Source organism: Heteronotia binoei, chromosome 15 (genome assembly GCF_032191835.1).
Source record: "Heteronotia binoei isolate CCM8104 ecotype False Entrance Well chromosome 15, APGP_CSIRO_Hbin_v1, whole genome shotgun sequence".
In the NCBI taxonomy this organism is placed as follows: domain Eukaryota; kingdom Metazoa; phylum Chordata; class Lepidosauria; order Squamata; family Gekkonidae; genus Heteronotia; species Heteronotia binoei.
This window is the reverse complement of record NC_083237.1, coordinates 25,857,177-25,875,419: the sequence shown is the minus strand read 5'-3', so window position 1 is coordinate 25,875,419 and position 18,243 is coordinate 25,857,177. Positions and strand designations below refer to the sequence as shown.

General features: G+C 48.5%; 1 protein-coding gene across 3 annotated transcripts in view; it reads left to right on the top strand.

Annotated features, from left to right (window-relative positions):
* The window catches only part of CYTH2 (cytohesin 2), a 35,671-nt gene that overhangs the window by 11,557 nt on the left and 5,871 nt on the right, over positions 1–18,243 (top strand). For 2 of the 3 annotated variants that reach the window (XM_060255987.1, XM_060255986.1), the window contains exons 8-10: positions 188–305; positions 4,506–4,579; positions 5,212–5,283. In XM_060255987.1, coding sequence (XP_060111970.1) covers positions 188–305; positions 4,506–4,579; positions 5,212–5,283 — 264 coding nt within the window. Of the gene's footprint in view, positions 1–187; positions 306–4,502; positions 4,580–5,211; positions 5,284–18,243 lie in introns of all 3 variants that reach the window. The other variant, XM_060255988.1, reaches the window with a different exon arrangement.

Sequence of the window (18,243 nt, the reverse complement as noted above, 5' to 3'; positions counted from 1 at the left end):
TGAATCTTTCCACTCTCACTCGCTCTTCTTGTTTAATTATTTTTACTTCCTCCACTGTCAACACGGTCTCGGTTGCAGTGCCAAAGACACGTACGTGCGCACGAGAGCACGCAACCCCTTTCTGCTTGCCTCAGGAAGGGGCGTGGTCTGCCTGTAACTCCTCCTCCCCTTGCTCCCCTCCCCTTAGAACCTCTACGACAGCATCCGTAACGAGCCCTTCAAGATCCCCGAGGACGATGGGAACGACCTGACACACACTTTCTTTAACCCTGACCGCGAGGGCTGGCTCCTCAAACTGGGTGAGAGTCGCCCCTCCCTCTTTTAAACACTATGGCCTTTTCCCTTCCGTTCCCTGCTTCCCTTACCCTTTCCCTCCCTCACCACCACTCCCCTCCCACCCCACCCAGCGATTCTTTGCACGTCTCTGCGCTCTCCTCTGTTTTCCCCCCACACCTGTTGTGTCATTTAAAGCATGACCTCTCTCTTCATCAGATCAAAGGGATCCTCCTGAAGCCCAATCTCATCCCCCTCCCCTCCCCAACCACATACAGGACCTGCTGGAAATCCACTTCTCATCCCATCGCAAGGATCCGGTGAAAACCAGGATCCATCCTCCCTCTCCACCCACCCTCCTCCTCCCTTCCCGCCTCCCTGCCACGCCTCATTGAGGTGGATCTCCTCTGATGGATGATGAGAGGGGTCTGCTGGGATTTTCAGATTCCCCCTCGAAAGTACAGATCCGTTCAAAGTCGTTGATGTGGGCTGTTAAAACCCCGCCCCCTCACTGTCAAAAGGCCTATCAAACCCCCTATCTACTCTCTTCCACCAGGCATTGTTGACATGTTTTCTGGCCTACGTTTATGCTGTCAGAAGTACCAGAATCCTGATTCTTCTAAAAAAAGATGAAATTCTTGGGCTGCCGGACCCTGTATCTGGTACTGCATCCAATGCCTAACGCTCAGTTTGGGCGACAGTCTTACAGATTCTCAAGTAGGGATAACTGTTTTAGTTGTAGTGTCATTTCTGCCAAAGACATACAGATGACTTGATTGGTACTTAGCCTTCTCATCATCTTAAAATGACAATGGTCCAATTGCCTAAGCCTGGAGAATGGGCTGGTTCCCCCCACCCCACCCCGAATAAAATTCTTGCAGATGGGCTGCCCTAATCCTCATTGTCATTGTCAGGCTTGAAGTGAAGGTCTTGTACCCTCAATTTCATCGAAAGCAGAAGTTCCCCCTTGGTTGTCTCCTTCCATTCAGAGTGTGGTTGCGCTTGGGAACCCTCAGGGTAGAGAAGGCCGTGAGTCAAGAACTGGAAACGAGGCAGTTCTGCTCTTGCAGAAGTGGAATATGAGTAATGTTAAACTGTAGCTGGTCACTTCATCCTCTCTGACCTGAATGGGGCTATTGGTTGCAGAGGAGCAGCCAGATTGTATCATGGGCCACCAAGTGGCTGGCCGTGGCTTAGAGCGAAGTGGATCAGAAGTTAAGGGAAAGGAGGAGGGTCATGTGACCCCACAGTTTTAAGACAGGAGCCAAGGAAAGAGACAGTTATTTGAGCAAAATGGCCGCTTACCCCCCCCCCCCCCCCATGGCTGCTCACACAAAAGGAAGTGTAAAACATACCCCTCTTCTGGAACTCCAGTTCCTGTCCTGGTTAAGACCCCAACTGGGGACAAGTTAGGGATGAACTGTTTCTCCTTTAGCCTCTGTCTGTGCCTCTCTAGAGAAACCAGTCGCCAGCCTATAGACAATGGCAGCAGAAGTGATTGGCTCCTGCACTGCTTAAGAGCCAATCGCTTTCAACCCCACTGTCTACGGTTTGGCGATAGGTTGCCATGTGACATTTAGGGAGCCTGGCCATGTGGACTTTTGTCTCTTTATTCCCACCCCCAATAAAATTAAACCCTTCTTTCCCATCCCTCCCTACCCCATCCCAGTGCCCCCAAATGCCTGTGTCTGTGTCGGAGGATTTTTGATTTGACCATGTACTTCTACCTTATGTTGATGTAACTTGTTCTCCTTTCTCTCTCTCTCTCTCTCTCGCTCCTGCTCTTTCTCTCTTCTCTTTCTCACCCCCATTCTCTCTCTCCTGGCTCCCCTGTCCCCGCCTCTCTTTGCCCCCTCTTCCCCCACCACTGCTGCCCTGCCCCCCTCTCTCCTCTACCGTCCCACGGCGCGGACTACATTTGTTCCACTGTCTGAATACTGCCCCCAACCCAGGAGGTAGGTGAGAAGAGGGGCATACACTTTGGAGCTGAGAGCTTGTGGGGGGGCAGTGGGGAGCTGACAGTTGGGGTTTAGAAGGGCTGGGAATGAATTGTGCTGGATTATCCAGAACGTGGCCCAGTGAGTTAGAGATGGATGGTGGACTGAGTTATGGATTATGACCAATGTTCCCTCTAAGCTGCGGAGTCTTGTGAGCAAAAATTCTACTTGGTGAGCTACATATGGAGCAGAGGTCCATCACTGGCTGTAAGCCATAGCGTATTGTTGGAACTCTCTGTCTGAGGCAGTGATGCTCTTTATTTTTGGTGCTTGGGAGGGGCGACAGTGGGAGGGCTTCTAGTGTCCTGGCCCCACTGATGGACCTCCTGATGGTGCCTGGGTTTTTTGGCCACTGTGTGCCATGAAGTGTTGGACTGGATAGGCCATTGGCCTGATCCAACATGGCTTCTCTGATGTTCTTACTGCATTAAAGCTGTGAGCAAGCGATTTGGCTACTGCATAGTAGTAGTAGTAGGTACTTATTATGGTCTTTAGACCAACCTTCAATTCAGTCAGGCATAAAATACAATAGCAAAAATTCAAATTTAAGAACTTTTAGGTGCAGTTCCTGTAATTTGATTGGCTGTTGTATCAATTAGTTTGCTCCAGGGCCATCCTTTCTGAGCTAAGACAAAAATGTGTGATCCGGAGTCTAAAAAACTGTGAGCCAGCTCACTCTAACTCAGCTTAGAGGGAATACTGATTAGAATCCTTTTTTTTCCTGTGAGTAGGTGTATGTCTTGTTGGAAGAAAAGGGTGGGGAGCTGGAAGTGTTTGTGCTGGGGCTGATTTTTCAAAATTGAGAAATTACATGGGTAGGAGGGAGCGTAAAACTCAGGTTCTCCCTGATTGGCCTTTCCCAGGGTTCCAGCAGTTTGTCCAAAGTGACACATTATAAGATGGAGGTGGGGGGGAGGTAAAGGTAGTCTCCTGTGCAAGCACCGGGTCGTTATTGACCCCTCACATCATGACGTTTTCTTGGCAGACTTTTATGGGGTGGTTTGCCATTGCCTTCCCCAGTGATCTACACTTTATCCCCAGCAAGCTGAGTACTCATTTCACCAACCTTGGAAGGCTGAGTCAACCTTGAGCCGGCTCTCTGAATCTGGCTTCCGCCGGGTTCGAACTCAGGTCATGAGCAGAGTTTGGACTGCAGTACTGCATCTTACCACTCTGTGCCACTGGGCTGCTATAGTAGATATAACCCACCTCCAGATGACCCATTCCTGAAGCCAGAAATGGCAAATTGCTTTGTAGGAGTGTCTGGGAATGAGTCTGGGCTTTACAAAAGAGGTTGGCCCTCAGACTGGCAAATATAGCTTTGCCTTGTAGAGTGGCTTTGCATTGCAGCATGAGGAACAGCCTCCCAGTAGTCTCTGACAATGTGATTTTTTCTGACTTTATGGAGTAGCCCTTCAGGGAAATTTAGAATAAATCCATTAGTACCATCTGCTGCACTCATTGCATACATTACCACTGCTTAAATTTGAACTAGGACATCAAACATCAATCAAAATCTATGCTGCAATACTTCAGCATAGCCTTCAAAGCTCAAAATATCAATGATAAATATCAATATCGCTGGATTGTGTCCCAGTAATATCCAGTTTTGTTCTGGAAGGTCAGCAGCTGAGCGACCTTTGGGCCAAATCTCATCCTACCCTATGCGCCGTCAATCCAAGAGCAAAAAAAGGATGTATGAATGCTGCATTTGTGCTTAGAGTTTGCCAAGAAACCCTTTAAAGGTCAGGGGGACAAAGTCCTACACCACTCGCTGCCTTCTTAAGCTAACCTATCCAGAAGAAATAGTAGCTGGCCGGTGCTTGCAAAATAAATCCACAGTTGTAAAAGATACCCTGCAGATTCCTTCCCCTGGAACTCCTTGCTTGGCTGCTAGGGCCAGTTATTTTTTAAAATGTCCCCCCACCCCCAGACTCTTGTGGCAGTTGAAAGGCTAGCCTCTTTATTGTGGGGCAGGCAAGTGGCCTGCACCATCCAAGATGGCGCATGGAGTGAGGGTTGGGGATTTGGGATGATCACAATGTTATATTTACAAAGCTCCCTGCAAAACCAGAAGGCCAGCTCAAGAAGCAAAAAAAAAAGGGAAGGGGAAAACTTTCTCCTTCTTGTGCGGGTTTTCTTTTTGCATTGAACATCTATGCAAAGGCTGGGGAAGCCTTAATGGCCTAAAGAAAATACACAAGAAACCTAAACGCCACTATTCACTTTCAGGAGGGCGAGTAAAGACCTGGAAGAGACGCTGGTTCATCTTGACCGACAACTGCCTGTATTACTTTGAGTACACTACCGTTAGTACCATTTCTCTCTTGACCCTCCTCTTGGCACACCACTCTCTCTTCCTGGCAGCATGGAATCCAATAGGGCTGTCCAGTCGTCTGCGATGCAGGGAGATCACATGGACAGGAGAGGAGGGGAGGGGCCCTGGCATCCACGCTTTATTGTACTGTGTCATTTACCCAGTGATTGGCTGAATAGTTCTTATCCATAATTGCAATCTGCCTTGAGTCCCAGTGAGGAAAGTGTGAAGCTGGAAACAATGATATTAACAGCAGAAGTTGTGCTATGTAAGGTCTTGCTGCGAGACAGATGTGAGTTTGGGGGTGAGGCAACACTACATCCAGTTTTGTTTCAGTCAGCAGGGCCAATGCACAGTCCCCTCTCTTCCCCTTTAACGTTGGTCCAAAGTTGTCACAAATCGTCTAAGCCGAGCAATAAGAATTTTTTGCCCAACAGCCCACAAGATAAAGGATTCCTGCTCATTTGCTCCAGTGCAAATCAGCATCCATTGGTTTAAGCTGCAGCCTTCTATCAGCTCCCAGACCTTTCTAGCTTGATCCCATATCTGTGATTTCCTTGGGCCCCCAGATTATCACATCTCTCCTATTCCAGTTATATATATATATATATTAATTATTCATAGGACAAGGAGCCAAGGGGAATCATTCCACTGGAGAATCTGAGCATCCGGGAAGTAGAAGACCCACGGAAACCAGTGAGTGACATTGTTTGTTTCAGCATTAACTGGATCTGTCTGCCTGATGGATTGTAAAGGAAGCTGGGATAAATCCCTTGCCTCATCGGTACAGTGTTGCAGGGCAGGTCCAGGGCTTATAACACATCTTGGCCTTTTCAAAGCACTCTTTAAGCAGTTTTTATTGTGTTAAGCTCTGGCAGAAATCCGGTACCAGGATGCTTTATTAGCTGGTGTGTGACATCCGCAAGAGCAAATGCATTTTTTGGAACAGATTGTTTTTAGCAGGATATTGAACCAGACTTGAAGCTGAGCCCCAAAAGTGGTTCAGATAGGGGTTTGTTTGTTTGTTTGTTGTAAACCAACACAGTTCAGATTCACACCTCAAGTTTGGTTCAGCCCCCCCCCCCCCCCGCCAAGAAAAAAAAGCACCTCTTTGAAACAGTTGTTAGGCTACACTTTAGATGTGGCTTGACTCCTTGCTTAATAGGTGGGGGTAAAATGAAGGCTATGAGGACCTTTCATCAGGTATGCCGGAGATCAGTGTTCCCTCTAAGCTGAGTTAGTGTGAGCTAGTTCACAGTTTTTTAGCCTCTGGCTCACGCATTTTTGTCTTAGCTCAAGAAAAATGGCTCCAGAGTAAAACTAATTTGTGCAGTGGCTCACAACTTTAATGCCAGTATCTCATGAAGTAGAATTTTTTTCTCACAAGACTCCACAGCTTAGAGGGAGCATTGCTGGAGATACTGTTTGATACAGATGTGTTGTACTCACGTGGCTGAACATTATGCGTCAAATGACAGGGAGAGGATGGAAATTTGATGCGGGAAGATTGATTTTAAACTATTTAGATTATTGATTAGAATGTTTGTGCCTTTCAGTATATTCAGGTTCACACCGCAGCTGCAGTTAGTTGCCTTACAGTGGCCAAATTAAAGCAGATCACAACTTCAAAATATTTAAGAGCAAAACAATCCGCTCTAAACCTCAATAGAAGGCAGATTAGCAAAATAACCAGTAAGATAAAGCAGGAACCAGTATCACAGCAGAGAGCAGCACTCATTACCCATGAGTGGGGGGCTATAGATGTACTGTTGGGGGTTTAGGGATTTCTGGCCCAGACTGCAAGCTCATTTCTGTGAAACAAGTCTCCACATATCTTTTCAGAAATAAAAAATGTTTTTCTTTTATGACTCATGAGATGGTATATGGGATGCAGGTCTCAAGCATAAAAACATACGAAGAGCCCTGCTGGATCAGTCCGGGGGCACATCTAGTCCAGCATCCTCTGCCACAGAGTGGCCAGCCAATACCTCTGGAGGGCCAACAACAGGGCATAGAGGCTGAGGCCTTCCCCTGATGTTGCCTCCTGGTACCAGGGTTCAGTGGAAGTTTTTGCCTCTGAATGTGGAGGTTCCCTTTAGTCACCGTGGCAAGTAGCCCCTGTTAGACCTCTCCTCCATGAATCTGTTTATCATTTCCGTGACCCAGTACAAAAGTGTAACATAAGTCTCGCTTGCATACACATGATTCTCGCAGCAGCATAAATAAGCCAAGTCATGTTCACTAGTTTTCAGCCTGGGTCCCAGTGAGGGGTAATCACATTTGGGCTCTGCTGGGATGGGAATGTTGTGGGGCAGAGGGCAGTCATCTTGTTACAGGTTCATACCAGGTCTAAAGAAACTAGTTGGAGTCTGAAAACATATAAATGCAACTGAGGCCTCCCAAGCTGCTGAATAGGACATTCATGGGCACATCTTGGGATTTTTTGGAGGAAAAAACCCTTCTGCATCATGGTATGATTGTTTTTAGCAAAATACTTGAATTGCCTTCCAAGTCCTGTAGTAATGAAATGCTCTGTCCAAAGTTCTTGAGAAGGCCAAACTTAAATAAACTACCAGACAATGTTACTGGGGGGGGGACAGAAGAGGTTGAGAAATCTTATTGGTGGCAGAAAGTGCCATCAGGTCACAGCCAGCCTATGGCGACTCTGTGGGGTTTGCAAAGCATTTGCCTGCTTCTGTGTCATGACGTTAGTATTCCTTGGAGGTCTCCCATCCAAATACTAGCCAGGGTTGACCCTACTTAGCTTCCAAGATCTAAAGCGATTGGGGCTAGCCTGAGCTATCCAGGTCAGGGAAGGGATCTTGGAATACTGTATACAATTCTGGTCACCGCACCTCAAAAAGGATATTATAGCATTGGAAAAAGTGCAGAAAAAGGCAACTAGAATGATTAAAGGTTTGGGACACTTTCCCTTTGAAGAAAGGTTAAAACGCTTGGGGCTCTTTAGCGTGGTTCGTTTCCCCCCCCTTTCTCTGATCCTTCCCCCTGTGTAAGCGGCTTTCCAACGATCACAGATGTAATCAGCAGGGCTTCTTATTGGCTAAATGTTGTATTAAGTATGATTTGTTAATTTTAAATGGCTCCTGGCTGGAGGATCACCCTGCTGCCTGCTCCTACTGGAAGGGAATCAAGCCCTCTTTACTAGACTATGTTGCTACCTCCAGAGCTATGCTTACAGAAGTGCTGGATTTTAGGGTTATTAGTAGATCTGAGAGTGACCACCTCCCGCTGTCACTCAAAGTCTCAATTGCCTTGCCGTTTAAGTCTAGAGAGATCCATCACCCTTCTGACCACTTAAGCCCTGTGACTGGCTGTGTAAAATGGTCCAGCAGAGTCAGTACTCATACTCAAATTTTTTATTATAGACTCATTACAATTACTACCTGTTCCAACAGGTAGGTGTACCATAATAACAAATCAAAAACAATGCAACTTAAAAATATCTCATATGTTACCATTCCACACCACTTAATATATATATGTGTCTATTTATATTTTCTATTTTTTTATAGCAGAGGAATAATTAAGCTTAGCAATGCTGCTTTCCCTAACAGATTTTTTAAAACTTAATACCACAAGCATTCAATATAACTTCTTATTTTCCTTCTTCTTCTATATCTTGATTATTCCTTCTACTCTCAAAAAAAAATCCATAAAGAATAAATTCTAACTATATATCTCAGTCCCTGGAGACCTTAAAATTAAGGTCAAGAAAAAAAAAAAGAAAGTCCTTCTTTCTTCACCTGGGCTGAATTAAACGAGGGATGTTACCCAGGTGCTCTCACCAGCTGACCCCACCCAGCCTTTAATTCTGAAAGAAAAAACAATAAATATAAATTATAAGTTTCTTCAGCTTTTCCCTTTTCTTGTTGCTTCAGTGTCTTTTAAATAGAGTCCATATTTTCTTCCAGATTGACATGAACTTCCTCAGTACACGCACGGGTTGTCCTTGGAGGAACAAGTGGAGAGGATTCCTTTCTCTTATTAACTCTTGATGTAAGGGAGGAGGGAATTAATTTAGAGAGTAGTATCTCACCCGAGGCTGCGTCATAAGCTGTAAACGAAGTGGAGCCTTTTTGGACACATAGTTTGCCTGATTGTAGCCATTTATATTTAATTTTTAAGTCCCGCAATTTGGCAGTTGTGTCCTTAAGGTCTCTTCTGATTCTTAAAAATTCAGGAGGAAGATCCGGAAAGACCTGAATCTTTAACCCCTGGTAGTCGAAGCCTCCCCTCTCCCTAGCCTCTGCAAAGACTCTTTGCCTCATTCTATAATCCTTGAACTGCAACACAATATCTCTGGTATAAGACGAATTGTCTTCACATACCTTGCCAACACGATATGCTTTCTGAATGAGTGGGAGAATTTCGACTTCCAGGTGGGTTACTTCAGCAAGCCAATTTGCCATGAATATATATAAGTCCATTTCAGCTTCCACATCCGATTTAAAACCTCTAAATTTTAAGCACAGCTCCCGACTACGAAAGTCCATTGTTAAAACTCGTTCCCTCGTCCATGCATCTCAAGTCATCTCTTGAGCTTTTTTTAAGGCTTCTTGTGCGGTCTGGGTTGCCAGTTTACAAGAATTCTCTAATTCATCCAGACGCTGACACATTGGTCGAAGCATAGAAGTTATGTCCTCTCGTAATTCTTGTCTTAATTTAGACATAGCTTGAGACAATAAATTCACAGTGAGAGGGCTATCTTCAGTTTCTGGTTCCTCATCTCTCCCCAACCTTGCGTGGGAGGTGGACGGCTGTTCCAAGAAGTTAGTTAAAGGCTGAAAGCTTTTTTCCTTCTGCTTGGTTTTTTTCCCCCCTTTCGGAGGCATCTTTCAAAAGTTCAAAAAATATAGTTAAAGGGGTGAAAAAAGATATAACTTTGGAGACAGCTGGGAGAGCGTTAGGCAAAAGCTCCTGACCGGATATTGGTCAGAGCCACTCCCCCCAGAGTCAGTACTAAGATCAAGAGTCTCTTGGGGTGTGAACAGGTGATGGGCCTCAGGAGAATGATAATGGAGAAGGAGGGTGACATTGTTTCGCATTATAATGATATAACTGCTGCCCTAAAACCTACCCTCTCCTATTATACGCATAATAACACAGTTCTGAAAAGACGATCTTACGAGTGGTACGATTCAGAATGCAGGTCCTTAAAGAGGCAGGTTACAGCTGGCCTGATTCTGGCAAGGGAATCTCAATTGACGCTCACTATATGCAGTTAAAAGTCCTAAAAAAACAATTCAAGGAACTTACCAACATAAGAAAGAAACTTTTATTAAGAGAAACTGGGAGGCCCTGATTAATGCAGCAAAATCAAACAATTCATCGCTTTTTTGGCATACAATTAACCCACTATTGAAAGTTTTCCCCTCCGGAGCTTCAAATCATATTACTGCTGCAGAGTGGGTGGAACACTTTCAGAGGATATATGCCTCTGAAGAGCCCTCTTGCCCCACCCTACGAGCGAAGTTGCTAACAGAGGACATTCCGTCCTGGGATCCTGTCACCTGCGAGGAAGTGAACTCCCTTTTAGGGAGGGTGAAAAGCGGGAAAGCCCCTGGGGGGGATTACATTAGGTCTGACCTACTCAAAGAGCATCAGGATTGGTGGGCTCCAACATTGGCTTCCCTTTTCTCATATATAGACGAGACAGCAAACATGCCAGCCGATTGGGGCTGAGCGATTATTGTGCCCATTTACAAAAGAGGGGGTCATGATCTCCCCTTGAACTATAGGCCAATTAGTTTGCTAAGTGCTATTAGCAAACTGTATGCCTTACATCTGAGGGACAAACTTACGGCCTGGATGGATTCTCAAGGCATTATTGCCAATGTTCAGGCTGCCTTCTGCCCTGGAAGATCCCACCTTGATCAGACTTTGGTGCTGCAATTTCTGGTTGATAAATATTTGGCCACAAAGGGCTCCAGACTCTTTACAGCTTTTGTCGACTTTAAGGCTGCCTTTGATCTGATACCCAGATCCAGGTTATGGGACAAGCTTGCAGCTTTGTCTATCGACAGACGGCTGTTGTTGCTAATGGTTAGCCTTTACAGTAACTCGGGCATCAGGATAAGATGCTCATCTCAAGGCCATTTAACCCAACCAATTTTAGTGAACAAGGGTGTCAGACAGGGTTGTGTGCTCGCCCCCTTGCTTTTCAATTTGTACATAAATTTACTTCTAACCTCCTTTAATGATTTGGCTTTACATCCTCCCAAGCTCGCCAATCGGCATATTCCAGTTCTGGCGTATGCTGACAACGTGCTTATGCTATCCAGGACACAGATTGGTATGTGAAGGGCCCTTCGCCATCTAACCCAGACCAGTCTGCAGGAAAAGTTGGAAATTAATCTAGATAAAACCAAGGTTTTAGTTTTCGCCAAACGTTTCAAGGCTCATTGTTGGTTTCTAAATGGTAAACCCATTGAGCAAGTAAAAATTATTAAATACCTGGGGGTGATTTTTCATTATCAGGGTAAGCGTTTGGCACATAAGAACTATGTTGCACAATCTGCGCAAAGAACAGCTAATGCCATGTACCGTTTTTATACCTTCAAAGGGGCCAAATTCTTGCCTGCAGCATTAAGGTTGCATACTGCAAAGACCAGGGTCCAGTTGCTCTATGGCGCTGAAATCGCCCCTTATTTAACCACCAAGCCGTTGGAGATAGTACAAACTAAACTCCTGCGCAAGCTTCTGTTTGTTCCCAGTTGTGTGCCAAACACTGCCATCAGGTTGGAATCTGGCATCCCAAGCATCGAGACGTCTATGTGGTTAAACACCCTTTGTTACTTCTTGAAGGTTCTCTCAAAGCCAGGTGGCCTTCCCCATCTGATTTTTTTCGACTCTTTTGTGGGAACTTGGGAGAAAAGGTGTCTAGATCATTTTAGACTCTGTGATCTCTCCCCTGAGTCCCTAGCAATGATGGAACTGAGGGATGCGAAAGAACTTCTGCGCCTGAGGTTGGTGGAGCTTGAACTAGTCTTTCTGCACACATTTTCTTAGGGAAGCAAGCCGAAGTACTGTCCCCAGCCAGGTATCTTTTCAACATCACTATCCCAAAATATCGGATAGCTTTCTCAAAAGCACGACTCAACGCACTTTTCTCTTTGGTGCTTTTGGGACGTTACGCTGGGTACCCATATCTGGAAAGATTGTGCCCCTGCAATTGCAATGAGGTTGAAACAACTCTCCACATCATTTTGCACTGCCCTAATTACAATGATTTGAGGGCAAGATTAATCTCTCCGATTCTTGGGTCCTTGGCGGGCAGGCAGGAGGATGAGCAAATTGCCTTCCTCCTGTCTGACGCTCATTCTGATGTTTCATCTAAGATTGCCCGTTTCTGTTATGCTGCTCAGTTGGAAAGGAGGGAAATTGAGAGTGTAAATCTTGGTTATGAGTTTTAACAATATGTGTAATAGTAGAAGTCAGGAATTTTGTGTAAGAGGTGATGGGTTTGTTTTTATGATTTTGTTTTTGTCAAGTCGGCTGGATTCAATAACGAGTCTTTGGTATCAAAGTTTACTAGTTTATTGAAAACAGAGCTGAAGACCATGATAGAGATTGAAGGACTGGGGTACACAGAAATTAACCAAGCATTTTAAGGTAAAGATCAAAGGATTCCTACGGGAGGGGCACTCTATGCAGTATAGTTTCACACTAGGATGTTACTCTTTCGCTCCCAAGCAAAAGGCCTTGGCGCTTAACACTCCCACAGACACCCAGCTTGAGAAGGCTCCGAAATCTTGTTACCATATCAGCATTTCAAAGCAGGCTACACAACAAAGACATAGCTAAGAGGGGAGGGGGGAGGAGAGGTAGCTAGCAGCATTCGGTGTTCAGTAAGAGTCCAGAATCCTTTGCTTCTGAACCAGAGTTGGATAACATGTTAACAACAATACAGCAGACTTGACATACTGCCCCCCCTAAGCCCCCCCTGCAGCGTGGGCTCGAAGTGGCTCCCGATTATGGCTTTGCGTTTCAGAACTGTGTTTCGTTGACTCTGATTGGTGCCAGTCGGTCGGGTGCGGGCTCCGACGAAGCAAGCTGCAATGAAATACAGGGTGGATTTTACCAAGTGCCGGAGGCAAATCTAATTCCACCGTTACTGGATTAATTACCCGTTTGATCTTAAAGGGCCCCACGAACTTAAAAGCTAGTTTCCTGGATGGTTGGGAGAGGGGTAGATTTTTCGTTGACAGGTATACTGAGTCCCCCACTTTTAGTTCCCAGACCGGCACATGAGACTTGTCATATTGCCTCTTATAAGCCTCTTTGGCTGTTTTTAAGTTTTCCTGGATGGACGGCCAGCATTGGCTGGGTCCCTGCCACCATTGCTCGAAGGCAGAGTCTGTGCCCGGATCTCCCCCCCCCTGGCAGCATCGGGATCGGTTTTCCCTCATACCCAAACACTGTGGAAAAGGGGGAAGCCTTGGTGGAGCTGTGGGCACTGTTGTTATAGGCATACTCTGCAAAAGGGAGGAGGTCTACCCAGTCGGACTGGCGTTGGCTCACAAAGCACCGCAAATATTGTTCCAGCACCCCATTCACTCTCTCTGTCTGTCCGTCCGTCTGGGGGTGGTACGCTGAGCTCAGTCCCTGCTCCATCCCTAACAACTTGCAGAACTCCTGTCAGAAGGTGGCAACGAACTGAGGTCCACGGTCACTAATGACTTTGTCGGGGATTGAGTGGTGTTTTGCCACGTGGTCAAAAAATAAGGTTGCCAGTTTCTTGGCTGTGGGTAGCTGGGCACAGGGGATGAAATGTGCTTGTTTGGAAAACGTCTCCACCACCACCAAAATGACTGTTTTTCCCCTCGACGAAGGGAGTTCTACTATAAAATCCATGGACACAATGGACCAGGGGCATTTGGCTGTTTCTAGTGGCAGCAACAGACCCGGGGGCTTCCCTCCCCTCTTCTTAGCCATTATGCACACCGGGCAACCGGTCACAAATTCTGACACGTCCTTTCTCAGGGACGGCCACCAAAACTGTCGGTTCACTAAGTGCAAGGTTTTAACATAGCCAAAGTGACCGGCCAGCTTGGACGAATGGCACAGTTGCAAAATTTCTTTTCTCAGTGACATCGGTATGTAGAGCTTCTCCCCCTTGTACCACAACCCGTCCTTTCCCTTCTGCACCCCCTCGGGCCGCCCACCTCCCTCCCTTTCGGTCTCCAAGGCGATGCACTCGCGGCTGAGCCCGTCTAGCTCCCTCCGTTTCTGTGAGCGGGTGGTGACCATGGCCGCCACTTGCGTGGGGGAAATTAGTGAGTCAACCACCTCTTCCCTCTGACTTTCGTGTTGCGGGAGCCTGGACAGGGCGTCGGCCAAGAAATTCCGGGTCCCCGGGATGTGTTTTAGGGTGAAATCGAATTTGGAAAAGAATCCTGCCCACCGGATTTGCTTTTCACTTAATTTCCTCTTTCCGGTGAGGGCCTCGAGATTTTTGTGATCAGTCCAGATCTCGAACGGCACTTTAGCTCCCTCCAACCACGATCTCCAGGTTTTTAGTGCAAACATGACTGCGAAAGCCTCCTTGTCCCACACTGACCAATTTCTCTGCTCGTCAGAGAACTTCCGCGAGATGTAGGCACAGGGCCGTAGCTTCCCCTCCCCATCCCTCTGCATGAGAATGGCTCCTACTGCGACATCGGAGGCGTCGCATTGAACCACGAAGCCCTTTTGCTCATCCGGGTGGCTCAGGACTGGCTCACTAGTGAACAGTTGCTTGAGCCTGTCGAAAGCCGCCTGGCAAGCGGGCGTCCAGTTTAGCTTGGCCCCGGGGTGTTTCGCGTCCTCCCCTTCCCCTTTGTCTTGAGGAGGTCAGTCAGGGGTAGGGCGATCTGGGCGAACCCCTCAATGAATCCTCTATAAAAATTGGAGAATCCGAGAAATGATTGGAGCTGTCTACGTGTCCTCGGGGGAGCCCATTCTAAGACTGCCTGGACTTTCGCAGGGTCCATGGCTAGCCCGTCCCTAGACACTCGGAATCCTAGGTAGTCCAGTTCAGTGCGGTGAAACTCACATTTAGACAGTTTGGCATACAGCTGGTGCTCTAGCAGGGTGGTCAGCACCTCCCTCACCAATTTTACATGGGACTGTTCGTCCTGCGAGTAAATAATGATGTCATCCAGGTACACCACCACCCCCTTGTACAGAAATTTTCTCAACACATCATTTATAAAGTTCATGAATACCCCCGGCGCCCCCTGCAACCCAAACGGCATAACAAGATACTCAAATTGTCCCATTGGGGTGTTGAACGCTGTCTTCCACTCATCCCCCTCCTTGATGCGCACTCGGAAGTACGCGTCTCTCAAGTCGAGCTTTGTGAAGATTTTCCCCACCACCACCGTGTTCAATAAGTCTCTGATGAGGGGGATGGGGTAGGCATTTGACATTGATATCGCGTTTATCCCACGAAAGTCAGTGCAAGGTCTAAGCGTATTATCCTTCTTTCTAAACAACACTGGGGCCGCGTGGGGGGCGGTTGCGGGTCTGATGAAGCCTCTCTTCAAGTTCAAGTCTAAGAACTTGCGCAGTTCCTTTTTCTCAGCCCACCCCATCTGGTAGAGTTTGGCCCGGGGTAGACTTTCCCCGGGGATTGGCTCTGTGGCACAGTCTGTGTTCCGATGGGGGGGGGTAATTGATTGGCCTCCCGCTCGCTGAAAACCTCCATCAGGTCGCGGTAGGCGCTCGGGACCTGGGGCACCTCCTCTACTAGGACGCACGCCCTTTCTCGGGCAGCGGGCGCTCGCGGCCCCCATGCTGGGTCCCATAGGTGCTCGCTACAGTCTGGGTCGGGGAACCTGATGGTTTGTGCCTTCCAGCGGATAAGGGGCTCGTGTTTCTCCAGCCACCCCACTCCCAACACCACTGGATAGCCGCACGCTTGAGCAATGACAAACGTCTCCAGGTCCCAATGCCCCTCAATCCCCAAGGGGCATGGCTCTGTTTCCTGCGTGCACGGCCCCCCCCCCCATCACTGACTCGTCCATCTGCTCAAACAGCATGGGGTGGGGCAGTTGTGCGCGCTCTAGCCCCAGGGCCTCCACCACCTTGGGGGAGATTAGTTCCCGGTTGCACCCTGAGTCTATGAGGGCTCGAATCTGCAGGAATCTTTTCAATTTTGGGTTCAACAGCTTTACCATCACAAAGTACAGCTTTCCCGTGGTTTTTACCGTTAGTGGTGCCTTTTCCCGATCGACCTGCTGGTTGGCACCGTTCAAAGCAGGTCGGTGTCGTTTCCCGCCGGCTCCTCTTCCCACGCGAGGTCGGCCAGTTCCGCGGACAGGCGGACCTCTTCTTCCTGCAGTTCCTCCTGCACTATCAACGCGCTGCTTTTCACCGCATCCTTAGGGCGGCCAGGTGCTTTCTTGGGGCCCGGGGTGCTCTGCCGGATCGACCCCGGTGCCGGGGCGGTCCCAGAGGGAGGCTGAGGGCAGTTGGAAGCGAGGTGATTTGGGTCGCCGCACCGGAAGCAACGGCGGGGTCCCCCCAGAGCGACTGCCGGTGGTTTCTTGGCTTTAGGGGGCTCGATCTTCCCCGGGGTGGCTTTGGGTCCCCCCTTGCCCGCCGCCAGCGCCTGGCGCAGCATGGCCACTCTCTTCAGATTGGTTCCACCTCTCCCGCGAGCTGGATCCACCCCATGAGCGTGTCTGGTTGGGCTTGGGTGAGAGCCCGATCCAGAATGCTGGGGTTCAGCCCATTAGTGAAGTGCTTGATTTTCATCACTTCGTTCCAGTTCCGGGCTCGGGTGGCGTTCGCCTGGAAGTCTGCCGCATATTCTCGGATGGATCGGGCCCCCTGCTTCATGTTCCGCAGTGCTGAAAGCGCTCTGGCCTCTTGCAGGGGGTCCTCGTATTGGGTCAGTAGGGCTTGCACGAATGTGTTCACGAAGTGCAGGAGCGGGCTGTTGGTTTCACACAGGCTCACATACCACTTCTTAGCAGGACCCTGCAGCTTCGACCCCAAGTAGTCCACTCGGCTCACCTCATCAGGGAATAGGTCTCCCCAGTAGTACATGTAGCTATTCGCTTGGATTGCAAAATAGTTCACTTCTTCCGGATCCCCGTCAAAAGTTGCATCCAGCTCTCGACCCCCCCCCCTAGGTCTCGCTGCCGGGGCGGGGGCCGCTGGGGCGGCGGCTGGAGGTTGGCTCGGCCGCCCTCGCGGCCCCGCCGGCACCGGTTGTTGCTGGCGGGTCCCGGTTACCCCCAACGCTCTCCCCAGCTGGGCGGTTAGGGTCTGCAGTTGGTCCTTGAGGTCCCTCACTGCCCCGTCGACCTCGCGGCGGACCATCGACCGGAACATCTGGTAGTCTTCGTCGTGTGGGTCCTTGGGTCTCGGCCCCCCACCCTCCTCTTCACACTCCGCGCCTTCGCTCCCGCTGCCTGGGGCTTGGGTCACGGGCGCCTCGGCTCCTTCCTCCGGCTCGCCCGGGTTGGTAGCCGCGGCTTCAGCCAGTTGCACCCGCTTGGTGTGGCGGGTCATGATCGCCTCCCGGCGGATCGGGGCCTGGTCCATAAGTGTGGTCGATGTCCTCGGCTGGTATTGCCGGGAAGTGACCACCAGCTGAAACTGGGGAGGGGAAGCCGCGGTCCTTCTGGCAGTGTGGATGTGCCAGGGTGTCTCGGCCCCCTCCGCTCTTGTTGGGAGTTCTCCGTCATCCGGCGTCTGGTCGGACATTGCCTTTTCAGTTGCCGGAAAGGTTGAACTCCAAGATAGGGAGTCCTTCAAAATGTCAAGTCGGCTGGATTCAATAACGAGTCTTTGGTATCAAAGTTTACTAGTTTATTGAAAACAGAGCTGAAGACCATGATAGAGATTGAAGGACTGGGGTACACAGAAATTAACCAAGCATTTTAAGGTAAAGATCAAAGGATTCCCACGGGAGGGGCACTCTATGCAGTATAGTTTCACACTAGGATGTTACTCTTTCGTTCCCAAGCAAAAGGCCTTGGCGCTTAACACTCCCACAGACACCCAGCTTGAGAAGGCTCCGAAATCTTGTTACCATATCAGCATTTCAAAGCAGGCTACACAACAAAGACATAGCTAAGAGGGGAGGGGGGAGCAGAGGTAGCTAGCAGCATTCGGTGTTCAGTAAGAGTCCAGAATCCTTTGCTTCTGAACCAGAGTTAGATAACATGTTAACAACAATACAGCAGACTTGACAGTTTTTGTTTGTATTAAGCTGGTCGGATGACCGTGAATAAAGAACTACTACTAGCGTGGAGAAACGTCGACTGCGGGGTGACATGATAGAGGTTTACAAGATTATGCATGGGATGGAGAAAGTAGAGAAAGTACTTTTCTCCCTTTCTCACAATACAAGAACTCGTGGGCATTCGATGAAATTGCTGAGCAGACAGGTTAAAACAGATGGAAGTACTTCTTCACCCAAAGGGTGATTAACATGTGGAATTCACTGCCACAGGAGGTGGAAGCGGCTACAAGCATAGACAGCTTCAAGAGGGGATTGGATAAAAATATGGAGCAGAGGTCCATCAGTGGCTATTAGCCACAGTGTGTGCTCTGTGTGTGTGTGTGTCTACACACACACACATATATATATATGGCCACTGTGTGACACAGAGTGTTGGACTGGATGGGCCATTGGCCTGA